The 19,067-nt window shown below is 42.0% G+C and overlaps 1 protein-coding gene and 1 non-coding gene across 6 annotated transcripts; both read left to right on the top strand.

The window, feature by feature from the left end:
- Positions 1-5,763: 5,763 nt before the first annotated feature.
- On the top strand, positions 5,764-11,986 carry LOC120031957 (phosphate carrier protein, mitochondrial-like). 5 transcript variants are annotated; one of them, XM_038977826.1, is made up of 8 exons: positions 5,764-5,824; positions 6,280-6,437; positions 8,546-8,676; positions 9,132-9,311; positions 9,562-9,743; positions 10,439-10,611; positions 10,991-11,101; positions 11,489-11,986. In XM_038977826.1, exons 2-8 carry the CDS (start codon positions 6,296-6,298, stop codon positions 11,647-11,649), a joined length of 1,080 nt encoding a protein of 359 aa, XP_038833754.1. In that variant the 5' UTR covers positions 5,764-5,824; positions 6,280-6,295; the 3' UTR covers positions 11,650-11,986. The 5 variants fall into 5 exon arrangements, with proteins under 5 accessions (XP_038833754.1, XP_038833753.1, XP_038833752.1 ...); XM_038977825.1 differs by lacking the exon at positions 8,546-8,676 and adding an exon at positions 7,471-7,595 and having other exon boundaries at positions 5,802-5,852; XM_038977824.1 differs by having other exon boundaries at positions 5,805-5,852.
- LOC120032353 lies at positions 9,988-10,216 on the top strand. Its single transcript, XR_005473815.1, has one exon. It is a non-coding gene; the product is annotated as a small nucleolar RNA SNORA53 (small nucleolar RNA).
- Positions 11,987-19,067: the final 7,081 nt, after the last annotated feature.

The raw sequence follows: 19,067 nt of genomic DNA, 5'->3' as shown, positions 1-19,067 counted from the left end.
CTTTGATGACCCTAAAAAGTTTCAAGTTGAAAGGCCATTGTAGAGTGGATTTACAGAGGATTTAAATGGATACAAAGTCTGATTTCCTGATTTGATCAATAACAGCCATCTCTTACCCAGTCCCTTTAGTGGGCCTACATACCGAATTTGGTGATATTTGGACTGGACTTGTGTTATTTGGTGTTATATGGTTCAAAAGGTTTTCAAAAATGTCCAAAATGGAGGGAAATCTACCCTGACGGACCTTACGGGTCTTTGAGGTAAATTTGTTCAGCATGAAGATAAACACCTACATACAAAGTTTCAAGTCTAGCTCAAATGGGCGGCAGATATGAGGTTTTAAGTGAGACTGCTTATAACATCGCCACCTATAGGCCAATCTGTGTCATTATTTTTGACCAAGTTACTCATGGCCTGCCTCCGTACCAAATTATTAAAAAAGTTACCAATCTATGCTTGATTTACTTGACCATGTCAAGAAAATTAAAAAAATCTAAGAATAACAGTAGCTTTCTCTGTAAAACCCTAATTAAAATATAAATATAAGCTACTTATTTTAAGCTTGGGCTAAACTGAGGGGAAAGCCAGACTGAATAGGTGGAATTTTAGTCTGCTTTTGAATGTGGTGATGGAGTCAGAGTTGTGGGTGGCTGGGGAGGAGAGAGTTCCAGAATTTGGGGAGCTGTGATACTGAATGCCTGGTCCCCCAATCTTTGTTTTGGGGATGGTGAGTAGTCCTGTGTCAGGGGAGCGGAGGAGGTTGGAGAGGTATGAGGGGGCAAGGCTATGGAGGGCCTTATAGGTGACGAGTAAGATCTTGCAGGTAATGCATCATTTGACTGGGAGCCAGTGATGGTAGTGGGGGTGATGTGTTCCGAGGATTTGGTGTGTGAGAAGACCCTGGTAGCGGAGTTCTGGACGTACTGGAGCCGCAATAGTCCAGACTAGAGGTCTTCACGGGTCCACCCGAACCTGAAATACTTACTTTTCCTTGGGTTCAGGTCGGGTCCTGTTTGATTGGGGCGAAGGTTCACCTTCCAACAGAACAAGGACCCTAAGCACACAGCCGAGACAATGTAGGACTGGCTTTGGGACAATTCTCTGAATGTCCTTGAGTGGCCCAGCCATAGCTCGGACTTGAACCCGATCGAACATCTCTGGAGAGACCTGAAAATAGCTGTGCAGCGATGCTCTCCATTCAACCTGACAGAGCTTGAGAGGATCTGCAGAGAAGAATGGGAGAAACTCCCCAAATAAAGGTGTGCCAAGCTTGTAGCGTCATACCCAAGAAAACTTGAGGCTGTAATCGCTGCCAAAGGTGCTTCAACAACGTTTTGAGTAAAGGGTCTGAATACTTATGTAAATGCAATATTTCCGTTTTTTATTTTTAATACATTTGCATACATTTCTTAAAACCTGTGTTTTGCTTTGTCATTATGGGGTACTGTGTTTAGAATGATGAGGGGGAAAAAAACAATTTAATACATTTTAGAATAATGCTGTAACGTAACAAAAAATGTGGGAAAAGTCAAAGGGTCTGAAGTTTCCAAATACAATGTATGTAACCACAGCTCTGCATAGCCTGTAAGATATTTATTTTACACCAATAAGGTGAATTTATTGACTTATAGAAGGCCTAGCCAACATATTAAGGTCTGTTTGTCCGCGGGTTCATTTGGGTTCGGGCCCCCCCTTTAAAAAATTATCGGGCCCATACGGGTCCACAGTTTTGGACCAGAGAAGAGTACATACGTGATGGTGGAAGAAGCCAGATTTGGTGATATATTTTATGTGGGTCTCAAAGTAGAGAGTGGGACCAGGATGACACCCAGGTTTCTGACCACAGATGACGGGCAGATGGAACAGCCCTTGATGGACATTACGAGGTCTCCCACTTTCTTGAGGAGAGCCTTGGGAGCCAACAGCATGACCTGTTTTATTACTGTTGAGTTTGAGTAGATTGGATGTCATCCAGTTTTCATATCCTTGATATTTGATCAGAGACGGGGTACAGAGATGAGAGGTGGGTTTGGTGTGGATGTAAATCTGGGAGTTATCCGCATAGCAGTGGATGTTGAGACTATAGCGGCGGATGATCGGGCTCAGGGGAAGCATGTAGATAATGAAAAGCAGAGGTTCGAGGATGGAGCCTTGAGGCACTCCTTGGAGCAGCCTTTCCAAAATAGCTACAGTACTTTCTAGCTGCAGAGGGGGAGCTGAGCCTGCCCTTACAAAAAAAGATTGCAGTTTTGAAACTGCAGTCGACTGTGGTATTTTGGACGCGGTAATTGCAGAATAACAGCAGTGTAAAATTACTGCAGTAAAAAAAACTTATTTTGGACATAGTGTTATTTGCAACATACTGTACTGCAGTTCTACTGCACTCTGATGGCAAATTTTGTTTTGTAATGGTATCAATGATAAAATACAGGCCCCACTGAATACCCTCTACTTAGCCCAGAGTGGAAATCAGGAATAGTTTCACCTATTGCACTCATATAGGACCCTGATGCTAATTTTAACTTCACACAGACACCTACACACAGTCGGCCAGAAGCAGGGTTGAGCTGCCTACTGACTGCCCATTGCCAAATAATTGTTAAATATAGGTTGTAGTAGAGGCATGAAGGCATTCTCTGTGGTTTCTGCTTTCTGATTTGATATTTATTAAACTAGTCCAATCATTCAGAGGTCCACTTGATAAGAGCTTCACATGCTACTCGGAACTAGGACATTCTGATATTTCGGACTTGCTAACTGGTTGAACGTGGTATGTGTATAACTATAAAATAAAGGAGAGCTGCACACTCTAGGAGCTCAGATGCAAAAATGTAATGTCCAACGTTTCGACAGCCAAGTTGTCTTCATCAGGGTAGGATCAAACACTGCAGTATGACTCGTTTATATAGTGTCAAAAGACACAGGTGTCTGTAATCATGGCCAAGTGTGGCCTAATATCATTGGTTAATTATCAAATATTAAAATGGCATACAAAGAACAGCATACAAAAAAACAAATGGATATCATACGATCATAGATTCATTTTAGACTACACACGCTTACAAACAATTACAATGGCAAAGTCACGATAATCACAAGAAAAAACGTAGACTTTCAGGATCAAAGTCTACGTTGAGACCGAAGAGAGCAAGGGACTTTAAATTAAAGATCCAGGCAGCCTCTCGTTTTAACAATAAATTATCAAGGTCACCCCCTCTCCTAGGGAGGGTGACGTGTTCGATGCCAATATAACGCAGAGACGAAATCGAGTGGTTTGCTTTCAAAAAGTGGGCCGCAACTGGGTAAATCAAGTTTTTGAACCTAATGGAAACGGTATACGATGCTCTGAGATACGTACTTTTAATTCGCGCTTTGTTTTACCCACATAATTTTTACCACAAGGACAAGTTATAAGATAAATAACAGACTTGATTGGGATCTGTTTCCCTGTTTGTGGGTGTTTGAAGGATCTACATTTATAAGTGCCATTGCATTGAGCACAGCCATTACACTTTTAATTTCCATCCAGTAGGGGCGCAAATAGAGGTTGTTCAGGAATATCTTGGGGTGGTAAATCAGAGTGTACCAATTGGTCTCATATTTCTGCCCCGCGAGAATACGACCAAGGGAAGGTCAGAAAACACATTACCGAGACTATCATCGGATTGTAGAATGTGCCAATGTTTGTGAACAATTCCCTTAATTTGTTCAGAGCACGTAGAATAGCGGGTAGTTAGAACGCAAGAATGCGTCTTTTTCCGAGACTTACCTTGAAAAAGGTCATGTCTCTTTTTGTTTTGAATTTTCTCAATGGCAATATTAATCTGATAATTTTTATACCCCCTCTCCTTGAATTTACTTTGCGTCTCAGCCATATTTCTGTCAAAATCTGAATGTTTTTTGCAAATTCTTTTGATTCGACAGAATTGCCTGTAGGGCAAACAATTTGTCAAGGGAAGTGGGTGACAACTGTCAGTCCTCAACAAACTGTTACGATCAGTAGGGTTCCTGTAAAGATCAGTGTATAGAACATTATTTTCACACAAGGTCAGAAGATCAAGAAAACTGATTTGACGTGTATCAGATTGCATAGTAAATCTCAAATGTTCAGAACAGGAGTTAAGAAAAGCATGGAACGCCTGGAGCTGTTTTGCATCACCCCTCCATAGAACAGAAATATCATCAATATACCGTTTCCAAATAATGATGTTCGGCAAGAAAACATTTTTGAGAGGATTGAAAATAGACTTCTCCATGTAACCCACATACACATTAGCATAGTTAGGAGCCATGGGGGATCCCATAGCAGTACCCTTCGTCTGAATAAAGAAAAATAAAGAAATAAAGAAAACATGAAACATGAAATAGTTATGTGTGAGTACTATTTCAGCCAATGTTATAATGCATGATGCACTGGAAGGTAGTTCGTTAGGGTCACGTTGCAGAAGAAAATGTTCCATAGCTTCAATACCGCCCTCGTGTGGAATATTTGTGTATAACGACTCAACATCAAAAGTAACTAACAAGGTATTCTCAGGGAGAGGATCAAGAGATTCAATGATAGAGATCATACTGCTGGTGTCCTTTACAAAGGAGAGGAGCTGTTCTGCGAGTGATCTAATAAAAAAGTCAACAAAAGTAGATAGTGCATCTATGTCCGCTACAAAAGTATAGAAAGTGGCAATTTTAGGGTGTTGAATAGCCAAAAAGTCATGTTCTTTTTTGGTTATCTGACAAGAATTTAAATACCCATCTAGGACAGTAAAGATGGTATTCTGAAATGGGGAAGTGGGGTCACTTCTGAGTTTCTTGTAAAAGGTGTTGTCAAGTAGTTGTCTATGACACTCATTTACCTAATCTGTCCTATCCATGAGTACAACAGACCCACCCTTATCAGCAGGACGAATAATGGCTGACGTATCGGATTGTGAATCAAGCAAAGCTTGTTTTTCATCCTTAGGTAAATTATGGAAAGATTTGGACTCCTGTTTGTTCTTAAGGAGATGAGCAACATCTTTTTCAACAAGTCTGCAATATGTCTCGATAGAGTGATTGCGATTGGCTGGAGGTATAAAATAACTCTTGCTTCTAAAAGGAGTCGGAGTATGTGCAGGTGAGTAACCTACTGGTTCAATAGAAATGTTAGGATTATATGTGTATAACTATAACCATTTTCCTAGTTCCGACTAGCACGTGAATGCGGCAAAAGTCAAGACTGCCCTGACACTGTTGACGTGCAGGGATGGAAGACTGCCCTGCTCCACAGGCCTAGATTAATACCATGGACAAGAATAGACTGCCAAGGCACAGTAATCTACTTACTACCACCTCTCTCGCTCTCTCCCACAAACTCTCTCTCTGTATCTCTCTCTCTCTCTGTATCGCTCTCTCTCTGCCCCCCTCAATTCAATTCAAAGGACTTTATTGGCCTGGGAAACATATGTTTACATTACCTCTCTCTTTCCCCCTCACTCCCTGTCGTTATCTGACACACAAAGCACTCCATCATGTATCAACTGTTTAGTCTTCCATGTGGTTGGTTGCACTGTCACTTCTAAAACCAAATTTAAAGAGCATTCTAGCATTGTACTTCTAGGATAGCACTGAAGGCCTAGGAAAGTCCTGTTTCGTGATTGAACCCCGCATTTTGATTGATCGCACTGTCATTCCATATATCGTCCCCGATAGGACAGAACGCAGAAGGACTCTCCCACTTTTGTCGGTGATGTCAGGGAAGGACAAATTATTTTATCGCGAGGTCGTTCGGCCCCAGTGAGCCGCCGGTTGCAGTAGAGCGGAGGCGCCATTTTAAGACACCGAGAGAGTGAGTGGAGTACTATGAAATATCTAACGTAATTCGAATTTACAATGTTACAGTGGAAGGGAATATTAAGGCTTGTCTTTACTGTAATGCTGTGTTTAGGACGTTTAGAATGTTTTATGTTGCTAGCTTGTCTTGTGCAACTGTTCCACCTTGGGAAAGCTAGCTAATCAGTTGCTCACCAGCTAGTAGTAGTGAGCTTGCTAAATAATTTAGCTAGTTAACGTAATTTAGCTAACTAGCCAGAGACCGGAATAGCTCGTTAGTTAACACCAACAATAACATGATGGAATACGGTTTGCATTTCCATTCCATGTTATCTGGATGTCAAACTATAGCTATATACTCACGTGACATTCCAAGCCTGCTGTTAGTGTCAGCTGAGTTGTCTTACTGCTGATCGTGTTTCTATAGCAAGGTAGTGAGCTAGCTTGCTAACATTCGCTTTCATTCTACAGCCCGGTTTTGGACATCATGTATCCGACCACACTAACGCAGTTGTCTCGGGCTAATCCCTTCAACGCCCCGCTCTTCTCCCTCCAAGAAATCGAGGAGCCCAAACAGAGCCTCCCTGCAAATGGACAGAGCCGCAACCTCGCTGCCGCAGCAATCGCTGGTAAACCTATGTTCTGCATGCTAACTAGCTAACAAGTACAGTTAGCAAGTAGCTAACTAGCGAGCAAGTACGCAGCCAACTGAATCAATGATGATGAGACGAGATACCAATTTTATTAAGGTGTTATTTAATAGATATCAACATGTGTTATTTAATAGATAAGACTGTTGGTCAAACTTGTAACGCTATCTAGCCACGGTCATTAAATGTGGAATGTCAAAGACAAGCTAGGCCTTGTCTATGGAGGACATGGAAGGGCAAATGTAAACTTTGAAATATGCCGCAGGTATCTGAACTGAATTCATGTCTTCCCTCAATCGCTGTTTAAAACTAAGGTGAGGCCCCTGACTCAAAAGGGCAAAGTAGTAGTTAGGCGAATGTCTGTGTATTGCTTTCTAGCACACCAACCAGCTAATGATATGCGTCTGACCCTTAGACGGGTGCATTTAATTGGTTCTCAATTCGAATAAGTTTGACAAGTTTTGTCTAGATTTAGGATCACTTGAAATGCTATCCTTTTTGTAAAAGCATGGCCTTCAACCACCCATCAGTTATATTCTGACCATTGCAATATTATTGCTGTTTTTCATTGTTGCTTGAAAATGTTCTATGGAATATTTTTAGTTTTTACTGTTTAGCCAGCCTAGTTCTATAGGTGACATTAGCTATTATTGATCCACCATATTTTGGTCAGGCTTTTGGATAGTTTTAGAGCTTGCTGGCCAGTGTCCTCTTTTTATAGCCTAAACACTGCTGGTTGGTTGATTAGTTATACAGCTAGTCTGCTCTGCTAGTACAGTGCCTGTTGCACAACAGTCTGCCCTCACAGGGAGTAAATGTTCCACGTGTGCATGGCTCTTTGCACCTGTGACATAGGCCTATGCAGACTACATAGGACATGACACACAATTAAGCTCCACTTGCATTTGCCCATTAGCCTAGTGAAGATGCAGTTTGCTTTTACTTATTACCACTTTTCTAATGAACAACATCAAGTCCCCATTTTGAAAGTATTGCCTGACTCTTTCTTCAGAGGGAGACAGCTGTGAGTTCGGCTCACGGAAGTATTTACTCCTCTGTGGGTTTGGTGGCATCATCAGCTGTGGCACCACACATGCTGCCCTAGTGCCCCTCGATCTGGTCAAATGCAGAATGCAGGTCTGTCTAACCCTGTGGCCTGGTGCCACATGTTTTTGATGTTGTCTGAAATGCATTAATTTGCATGGGAGAATGGATGTTTCAAGCAGCCCGGTTTTGTGCAGTTGTGGTGGAATCTTTGTCATTGTTGTTCCTCACGTTTTATCCCACTTGATCACCTGATTAAAAAAAATATATATGTTTTCGAATGACCCACATCGCATGGTAAGTGTGTGATTCACAATCACCAGTGTTCCTGAACCGCCCTGCCTGCTACCATTCCCCTTTTCAATCCAAAGCTGAAGGACTTGTAGGTCACTGAAAGGTCAGGAGTGACAATGGGAAAATGTTTTCAGATTGTTCACCCTGCTATTTATAACATGGTCAAAGTGCAGCTATGCATTGCTAGACTTTAGCCTATAGCTTTATTAACTAGGTCCAGAGGCCCAAGTAATTTACACCTCAATGGAATTATTCCTAGCTTTAAATTGACTAAAGTATAAACGATTCATATATTTATGCAAGCTATATGTATTTTAGCTAACTATACAGCTCATGCTTCAACAATCATTTTCGAGTCAAGTTAGAATCCAACTTTAATTTTTTATTACAGATTTTTAACCCTGTGTTATGATTATTTCATCAAATGAGTAAAATAAATCCTGGGTATATAATAATCCATTTAAAATCACAAGCAGGTTTGAGGTCAGTTTCAATTCAGGAAGTACACTGTAAACTAATTCAAAAAATGTATCATAGAGAAGCATTGAGGTCAATTGGAATGTCAGTTTACTTCCTGAATTGAAATGGAATTTACCTGAACCCTGATTCACAAGTGTTTGAAATTTTAACTGGTTCATTCCCTGGTGTGTTATAATGTAATGGTGGCATGTTTGTTGGTGATTATTGTCCTGTGTTGCATGTGTCGTGACTGCATGTTGGGTATGTATTGTTGTGTTTTTTTGCTGTAGACTCTGCAGATGTGAGCTGTGAGTTTGGCTCAACAAAGTATTATGCCCTGTGTGGCTTTGGGGGTATCCTGAGCTGCGGCCTCACACACACAGCTGTTGTACCCCTCGACCTTGTCAAGTGCCGCATCCAGGTTTGTGGTACCCCCTGTAGTTGTCTGCTGTGTGAAGGCCTCCATAGCTCCTGTAAGGAAAGGTGCCCAATCCCAAATCTAACCCTAAGAAGTTAGTTTCAACTTTATTGTCTGAGGGATTGTTCAACAATTGTGGCCTTGCAGTCCAAATGTACCCTTAATTCCTATGCACTTGAATAGATGAAGAAAAAATTGGGTGGGAAAACTAGATTTGTGATTGGGTGGAAGATTCCTGTAGATTAGCAGACATTAGATACATCACTAGCTGTAAGTAGTAATGTTAATCTGGATAACCCCCTAGTTCACAACCTGAAACCTAGCTAGTTATTTTTTTAATTAACATGGCCTTGAAACCTTCGCTAAAATGACCTAGATTTCAGCCTATAGGGCTCTAATCTAATCTACCCCCATTGTTCCTTTGACTCTCTACTAATCAATTGTTTTTTCTTCCTTAGGTGGACCCTGACAAGTACAAGAGCATTGGCAAAGGCTTCTCCCTCACACTGAAGGAGGATGGAGCCCGAGGGCTGGCTAAGGGCTGGGCCCCTACCTTCATCGGCTACTCCATGCAGGGTCTCTGCAAATTTGGCTTCTATGAGATGTTCAAGATCTTCTACAGCGACATGCTTGGAGAGGTCAGTCAGGGGTAGGAACCAATGTGGGTAGAAACTAACACGGTTGGATTCCCTTGTTTACAGTGTTTTAAAGGGACTCGTTCACCCACCAAAAATCATAAATGACATGCTAGTTAGCAGGTGCTTTTATCCAAGTACAGTACAATGAGCGCTTACATTTACTAATCCCTGCGTGACTTTGAACCCATGACATTGGTCTTGCTAGCCCACACAGGACCACATCTGACTTTGCCCCCCTCTCATCTAACAGGAGAACACCTACCTGTGGAGGACATCCCTGTACCTGGCTGCGTCTGCCAGTGCAGAGTTCTTCGCTGATATTGCCCTGGCCCCCATGGAGGCGTGTAAAGTGCGTATCCAGACCTGCCCTGGCTACGCCAACAACCTCAGACAGTGTGCTCCCAAGATGTTCGCAGAGGAGGGAGTATGGGCGTGAGTAGATTTTGTGTTTGTGGTGGTCTATTTGTTTTGGAGACTGTATAACCCGTAAAAGTATTCAACCCTGGTCATAGACAGTTACGACGTGTGTATGCTTTTGCTCCTACACTAGGTGAAACAAATATGATACAACTTGTAGCCTTGATTACATTAATTGGGTGTTTCTTGGCTGGTATGGAACATAAGCCTACAAAAGTAATTCTTGCTCTGCATAGCTGATTTGTGAGGTTACCAAACAAACACGCTCCTTAGATCCACCTCTGGAGGGCAGTCCTGTGCTGGTGCTGTTGTCTCTGAGTGCTCCGGCTTGGAAGCCCTCAACAGCTTTTTGGCTGTACAGTTGGAGGTGCTTGAGTCATTGGCGTGTGAGAGCAGTCTACCTGCCTCCCAGCACCTCTGCTGCACTGGCAACCCTCAGTTCCACTGCCGGGACCCTACCAGTGCAGCTTTGCTGGGGGATGGACAATCACCTAGGCCCTAATGTTATTTTCCAGGTTTGCGCTGGGATAGTCTAACAGTTTGTTCATCTTCTTTATACTCTTGTCTGGTGAAAGTCAGTGCCTTGTTAGTGACCACCATATTGCTTTCACCTATGGTTTCTGATCAGAAGGTAGGAGAACTCTGATCTGCCTTTGTGGAACTGACATTCTTCCTTGTGTTTTTCTCTCCCCACCCCCCCTTTCTCTCAGGTTCTACAAGGGTGTGGTTCCCCTGTGGATGAGGCAGATCCCCTACACCATGATGAAGTTTGCCTGCTTTGAGAGGACTGTGGAGCTGCTCTACAAACATGTGGTGCCCAAACCCCGCGCTGAGTGCACAAAGGGCGAACAGCTGATTGTCACCTTCACTGCCGGCTACATCGGTGAGTATTAGTACCACAGGAAATAGGATGAAGGTGGCCCTAGGTCTAGTAGCTCACCTAGAGTCCGGTTTGTGTTGTCCTTGTAATAACTAAGGTTAGGATTGGGGGAAGCGTAATATGATCCTAGATCTGTGCCCAATTGCAACTTCTACCCAGAGAAACCTGGGTCGTATTCATTAGTGCACACCATAGCAAAATGTTTTGCAACAGAAAATGAAAACAAGCATTTCTTATTGCGCATGTACAGGTAGTTGTCCCTCCCTGTTTCAATCAGTTTTCTTCCATTTGGTGACTAGTAAAGATGACCCAGGCTTCTGTTTGATGGTATATAGTGGGCCTATATAGGATTGTGTGCTGAGCATTTGTCTGTCCCCTGCAGCTGGTGTGTTCTGTGCCATCGTGTCCCACCCAGCGGACTCAGTGGTGTCTGTACTGAACAAGGAGAGTGGCAGCACTGCCGCCCAAGTGCTCAAGAAGCTCGGACCTAAAGGTGAGTGGACAACCTTAGGGCTTGTCTTACTTAGGAAATGCATCCTTCCTCAAAGTTATCACTAAAGTGATTCGTGAAACTGATTTGGTACCTCAGGTTACTTTATCCAACCAAATCCTCTTAGATTACTGGGAGAGGGGGGTAGGTGGGTGTGATTTATTTAATGTCCCAATTCCAACAACACGCTCCTTAGATCAAACTCTGGAGGGCGCTCCTGTGCTGTTGCTGTATAGTCAGTCTACTGAATTGTTTTTTTTGTTTTTTTCTCTTGCATATATAACTGTCCAACATTGGGTGTTTGGCCCGCTCAAAGAAACAACAAAGCAGATGTAATTTATTTATACACTTCCCCTAAACATCCCTTCTCCCATTCTCTCCCGCTCTAAGGTGTGTGGAAGGGCCTGGTTGCCCGTATCATCATGATCGGTACCCTGACCGCCCTGCAGTGGTTCATCTACGACTCCGTGAAGGTCTACTTCCGCCTGCCCCGTCCCCCTCCCCCCGAGATGCCAGAGTCCCTCAAGAAGAAGCTGGGGCTCACTGAGTAAAAAAATAAACAAAAGCCCACCTACACTCCAACCCCTTCACTACATCTCCGGGACCCCCTCTCAACTCACACCTCACCACCCTGGCTGCAGCACACAGCTCTGTTTTCTATATTTATGTTCCTAAAGCAGCTCCTCTCCAGGCACAGGGCTGTTCCTTCCATGTATATTTAAGGGAAAGAGAGACCGGAAGGGAGGGATCCATGTTTGTTCCCCCTCTGCACTGAGGTTTAGGAGAATATGTACTGTAGAAACATGGTCTGGTTTTATTGAATCATGTCATTAGTTATGTGGAAATGATATATAATTATTTTAAATAAATGAATCCCTCTAAAACATGTCCGGTTTTAATTTCTTGGAAGTTTTCCACTGCAATTAAAATAATTTGGGTATTGGGGTACTTAAGCAATAAGGCACGAGGGGGTGTGGTATATGGCCAATATACCACGGCTAAGGATACGACAACCCTTAGCCGTGGTATTAGCCATATCACAAACCCCAAAAGTGCCTTATTGTTATTATAAATGGGTTACCAGCGCAATTAGAGCAGTGAAAATAAATGTTTTGTCACACCTGTGGTATACGGTCTGATACATGTTTTTACTGCTCTAATTACGCTGGTAACCAGTTTATAATAGCAATAAGGCACCTCGGATTTATGGTATATGGCTGATATACCACGGCTAAGGGCTGTGTCCAGGCACTCCGAAATGCGTCGTGCATAAGAACAGCCCTTAGCCGTGGTATTTTGACCATATACCACACCCCCTCGTGCCTTATTGCTTAAATATACCATGGATATCAGCATTCAGGGATTGAATCACCCAGTTTATAATATACATTTTAAGCTGCCTGACTGTTTCAGGGTGGTGTCATAGTACAATTAGAAACAATAAGGGCTGTGTTTCGTGTAGACTTACCCTGGCGTGACGTTTTGTTAACTGTAAACCTCTAGGAGAAGGTGACTTGTCAATATATTCGCCTTTATTTACCCCCCCGAAATGCTAATGTTATCAAGAACTATAAATGCCATGATCTGGACGAGACTGCAGAATTGAGGCAAAGGTAAGCATCGCTGGATTTACTATCTAATGTTAGCTAAATGTAGTAATTCATAAATTGGCTACATTTCTTTAAATGGACAATTCTGTGAATTGTCTTGCGCAAGTTTTAAATTGACACAATACCTGTTAGCAAAGGTGTCAGCTAGAGATTACGTGCAGGAGCTTGCAGGGATTTGTAGTCTTGCATGATGTCTACTTTGATGCTAATTAGCATTTTTGGATCTGAGTAAATAGAGCTGATTATATTGATAAAAGTAACCTTGTCCGGGAGACGTTTACTGTACATGGTTATCAAAACGCCACGCTAGGGTAAGCCTACAGGATGAAACACAGGGAATTTTAGAAACACTTAAAATAAGGGCTAAGGGGAAAATGAATGGTAGAAAAGTATTGGAACCATTTCCTTGTTTGACCGCTAGGTTTTGTGGGTATTATGACACCTCTGTGGGGCTCTATACCCTCAGAAATAGAAACAGGTGCAGGATTTGTTTCTGTTCTCTACATGAACACTAGAGGGAGCTATATACTATGTACAGCGTTTGTCAGAATGGCACCCTATTCCTTTGTTAAACACAATTATTGTCCCTAGTGATGCACTTATCTGATGACTGTCTCTTGATAGGGGATCACCCCATTTATAAAAAATGCATCCTATTAGAACAACAAAGTTGCCTGCGTCATTCTGTCTTGTAAAATGGAGGCCTGAGCAAGGAGCATTGATAGTATGTGATTTGAGTGCAGGGCTAGGAGGTGAGCAGAACTGGCAAAGGCTCTGGGGAATCTAATGGACTAGTGAATCTCACATGCAGCACAATGAACCCAAGAGGCATCACATCGATGGCCTCCCACTGTTAATAGGACGGAATTGTGACTCAGTAACCATGTCATTATAATCCATTTGGTTGCTCTTAATAATGGGGTTTTCACATTTCCCTTCCCTGAAAGCAGCAGATACACAATAGAAGCGATGTTTCCAGGAAATGAAATGTGGGTTGTGTTTGCGTACCTGGAGCTCAGGTCTGCTGAGGTTGGGGGGGGGGGTGGTCATGGGATATGGATTCCCATTCTCTGTGACCCCTTGGTGACCTCTGTATAACCTGGTAACCATTGTGTGCTTTCAAAAGGTAATTACTCAGATGTTCTCTGCTGCTACTGCTGTTTGAAAAAAGACATGGTTTATTTCAAGTGTGGTGGGGGGGGGGTGTTGCTGATCATTTCAGAAATGTGAAATTCAGAAATGTCTGTACAGATATTGATATCATGGTATGATTTATTCATTCAGTCAGTAATTTTGTCATTTCTTATCTATATTACTTGTGGTGTTATGTAGCCTAATGTATCATGTCTACACGTTTTGTTTCATCCATTAGTCCTGGGAAGTACATAGAAAGTCTAACTACCACCTCAAGCAACATAACATTCCAGAGATGCTCAGTACTGCTATAGATAACTAGCTATCCATTCAAGTTGGATTAGTCGTATGTACAGGATACATAACAAAATATAAGAACATAACGTAATGGCTCAGTAAAATAGAATAAACAAACATTTCCTCAAATTAACATCATCTTGGTGCGTAAACTCTAAAAGAATAGCTGCTGAGGGGGACAAGCTCGGTTTGCTATTTTTACCCTGGTCCCTAATATACATCACTGTGGACTACTGAGGTGGCGACAGCTGCAACCCATCAGTGGCAGTTCTCCCAATCCCCAGAGAGACAGGCCTGCCAATGTTTTTCCACTTCTATCTTTCATGTTATTTTAATACTGCAACTGAAGATAAAACTGAAGACCCAATGCGGAACTGAAGACTACTACTATAAGGTAGCACTTTGGAAAAACATTTGAAAAACAAGATATTGGAAATAGTCTAAGCCTGCCCTGGTGATATTGGAACTATTTTCTATCAGGCACTTATTGTTGTCTCTTCATGATTTTACAGCACCACATCTGACCACAGCACAGGAAACAGTTCATATCAACGTCCTTTCTCCTCTGTGTGTGCGCATGTGTGAACGTGTGTGCGGTCATGCAGAAGTGTGTGTGTGTGTGTGTGTGTCCACTCCATTGTGTTTCTGCCCTTGTGTGGGTTTGTGGAGGTCACTCTGAAACAGTAGCCTGTGTTCCTGTGTCACAAAAGCTGGGTCGATTTAAGGGGTGGGCTGAGCACGCCGAAATTACACCGTCTTGTGTAGCCGAAATTACACCGTGTTCCCTATGTAGTGAGGCCATGGCCTCATGGGCCTTTGTCATGTTTAGTATGAAGGTTAATAGCAAACAATGAGCTATTGTTTGGGAAACTTGAGGTAAAACTTGAGGTGTATCATGTGACTACTGTTTTTCTTATTGACTTAAGAATATCACACATGATGATATATATAGTTGTGTGATACACATTCCGGGACTGTGTCCAAGAAAGAGATCAGTTGTCCAAAGTGTGAATGCAAAAATAATTGTCCTTTATTACATTGAAAACATCGATATTAACCATGCACAGTTAGAGAACAAATGAAATCACGTCTGTTTATCTATTGTGTTTTGAAGGGTCCGTTTTGACTCGTGTCCTTTATTAGAAGGAACAATGGCTATCATTGTACGAATTGGATTATGCTGGGCCCGTTACGTGAATGGGAAAAAACTGTGAAGGAGGAGTCCCCTTCTCAAATTGAACAGTAATCTCGGTCATGTTGTCAATGAGTCAGCATGGTGCATCATCCAGAAACATACATCTCTTTTCCATAAAATATATGTTTGAATTTTCAAATTAGTTTTCATTGGGAAGGCAGATAAAGTGTTTTTATCAAAAGCAATCACTTTTGCATGTGATAACACAGAATCCTGCTCATTACTCCAAAGGGATACATCGGGATTTTTGCAATGAGGCCCTTTACCTACTTCCCCAGATTTAGATGAATTTGTGGATACCATTTTAATGTCTTTGCGTGCAGTTTGAAGGAAGTTGCTAACTGGCTATAGCGCAATTGCTAACTAGCATTTGCGCAATGTCTGGAAGTCTACGGGTATCTGCTAGACTTCCAGTCATTGTACTAATGCTAGTTAGCATTGGCTCAAAAAACAACCTCCAACATCCTTCATACTGGACACAGAGACGTATCCACAAGTTCATCATTGCCAAAATTCCGAAGTATCCCTTTAATTATGTGATTTTTGTTTTAAGGCTCCTGGCTCATGCCTGGAGGCAGCCCGATTCCAAAACGAATGCAATCAACTTTCACCCTTTGCAAAACACGCTTACTCCAGCACCCAGGCCAGATTAATTGAATCCCGTCATTGCTCAAAAGCATTTAGGAGTGTGATTGGTCACATGCTAGCTCCTTCTAATTATCCATGTATCTGATTGGTCAGGGATTACAAACCGGGTTAGAGCCCTGAATGCTGATTGGCTGAAAGCTGTGGTATATCAGAATGTATACCATGGGTATGACAAAGTACTATTACTGTTCTAATTATGTTGGTAACCAGTTTATAATACCAAGAAGGCATCTCAGGGGTTTGTGGTATATGGCCAATATACCACGGCTAAGGGCTGTATCCAGGCACTCTGTGTTGTGTCGTGAATAAGAACAACCCCTAGACGTAGTATATTGGCAATATACCACATTCCCTCAGGCCTTATTGCTTAATTATAATGTGGTTGTGACACAGTGAGGTCAAGAGTAGTACCCTTGAAAATCAAATGATGTGTAAACATTGGCACTCAACCCAATACTTGACATGGCATATGAATACAGCATTGACAGTAATAATAACTAAAAACCAGAGTTCTGTTATTATGCACAATTTATAGCTGAGTTTGTTATAGGCCTACACCTGGTCACCACTATTGGTCTTGAATCTAATTGGTTCTACTCTGATAAATGAGCGCACATAGGATGCAAAGTCTAGTTAAGTCTACACATTCACTGCAGTGCCAATCCATTACACGTATGATGGCCTGTCACTAAGCAACTGCAGTGCATGTCAGTGGCACAAGGTCATCACTGATAATGTTGCTGGGTAAACAGCATAAGGAGTCAGCCCAGTAATTTTCCAACATACAAACACTAGATAGCACAGGGTTGAGCGTTTGCTTGGCTACATACAGTAATGTCTATGTGAGTGTGTGTAGTACAGTGTTTCCTAACTCCAGTCCTGGAGTACTCCCAACACAACACATGATTGTTGTAACACTGGACAAACTCATCTGATTCAACTCATGGAAGGCTTGATTAGATTACAAGTTGAATCAGGTGTGCTTGTCTGGGGCTACAACAAAAATGTGTACTGATGAGGGTAATCGAGGACTGGAGTTGGGAAACACTGGTCTAGTAGTGATTGGTACCATACAGAGGTTGGCCATTTCTGTCACATGTCCCGTTCCCATTAAATTCATTACACATATTTTGAGGGATACATTTAAACCAAATCTCTTCATCTCAAGTGCCTCACATTACAGCAAGCATCGCTACTGCTCATGACCTTCTTGTAAATGGTGTGACTGGACTGTTCGCGTGTGTCATTGTGTCCTGTGGTCACATGTACCCAATGTGTGTGATGATAAGGATATCTGACAGGGAGAGAGGGAGGTGTAGGGATAGAGAGAGACAGATAGCTTGCTGCACCACACCACATGCTCCCTGCTTGCATGTTCACCAAACTATGCCCTTGCTGCAGCTGACTGGAAGTCCTTAGCAGGATCAGTGTCCTCTCACCTCATTGGCTGAGAAAGTAGGAGCGACTTAAACCCCATTGGGTGCCATGGCTTCATGTGTGAGATTCATAGGATTGCAGCAACATCAGGAGAGGAGGGAGGGAGAATAGACATCTAATACAGTATGTGATACATGAGTTTACCCCCTCAGTTAAATGAATCTATTGGACGACAGTGGAATAGATATAACAGAGTGGAATGGAACACAGGGAAATGGAACGCCGAAACCTTAGTAGGTTTACCATAGGCCTATGTTAATATACGTCATCATAAAAATGCATAACATGATTTAAATACATTTTTTTTATCCACCCAAAATCCTGGGATCACTAACACATGACAAATGGGAGGACAAACAATGTAGCACTGAGCCAAAGTATACATCCTAGAGGCAGGGTGTGGTCTGTATAGGAGACAGCCAGTGTCTATTGTCTTTCCACTGTCTGGATTCATTGACATCATCACCCCTCTCTCCAGTTGACCTGTTGCAGTAGTTACAATAGGAGACCCTTTATATATTACATCATCGTACTATGGCCTTTACCCATAGGCCGTCATTGTAAATAAGAATTTGTTCTTAACTGACTTAAAATAAAGGTTAAATACATTTTAAAAAATAGAACCCATTACACTGCGAGGGAATGACAAAGATTGACTGTATGTCACTTTTTTTTTTTTAAGTCAAATTAAAAAAAGTTTATAACCGGGCTACCTTAACATTTTTAAGTACAATTTGGATTTTGTGTTGAGTTAACGCAATCTAAAGTTACCTAAACCTAGTAAAGTAAGTGGAACTGACAACTTGGATTTAATAACTTGAGTGAACTTGATACTTTTAGTCAAATCAATGTGCTTCAACAGATTTTTTTTTTGTTGTTCTAACAAAGCTACTCAAGTTGTTTTGACAAATTATGAAGTGGAGAGGAAGTATTGGATAGTCAGAAGAACATAACTTTTTGTTTTATCTTACCAAAGTTTGCATCCTGGCTGCCTTAAAATGTGAAGTTATATCAACTTCCTATACAGTTGAAACTACTTAGAAAATGTAACATTTCAGAACTGACCAAATCTTTGGAATGATTTCACCAAGATTTCAGTAGGGAACATTAACCTGTCTCTTGCTCATGTGTGAGATTTTTAATCAGCTCCAAAGCTAGCAGTGCACTCTATACTAATGTCAAACAGTCCACTTAACTACAACGGTTTTCTCTGTAACGGTTACAGAAACGTTTTAATTGTTACTTTTTACATGTGGTGGTTTATCTACCTTTGTTGAATGCACTAACTGAAGTCACTCTGGATAATAGCGTCTGCTAAATGGCCAACACGTAAATGTACATTTACAGTTGTAAGGCATGCTGGGTATTATTCTAATGAGCTCACCCCCCAAAAAATCAGTTGAAGTCATATGAAGGTCCCACAGTTGACAATGCATGTCAGAGCAAAAACCAAGCCACGAGGTCGAAGGAATTGTCCGTAGAGCTCCGAGACAGGATTGTGTCGAGGCACAGATCTGGGGAAGGGTACTAAAACATTTCTGCTGTATTGAAGGTCACCAAGAACACAGTGGCCTCCATCATTCTTAAATGGAAGAAGTTTGCAAGGGCCTTGGTCAGGGAGGTGACCAACAACCCAATGATCACTGAG

This window comes from Salvelinus namaycush, chromosome 38 (genome assembly GCF_016432855.1).
Source record: "Salvelinus namaycush isolate Seneca chromosome 38, SaNama_1.0, whole genome shotgun sequence".
NCBI lineage: Eukaryota > Metazoa > Chordata > Actinopteri > Salmoniformes > Salmonidae > Salvelinus > Salvelinus namaycush.
Note: the sequence above shows the minus strand (reverse complement) of the source record. Positions and strands in the feature narration are given on the sequence as shown.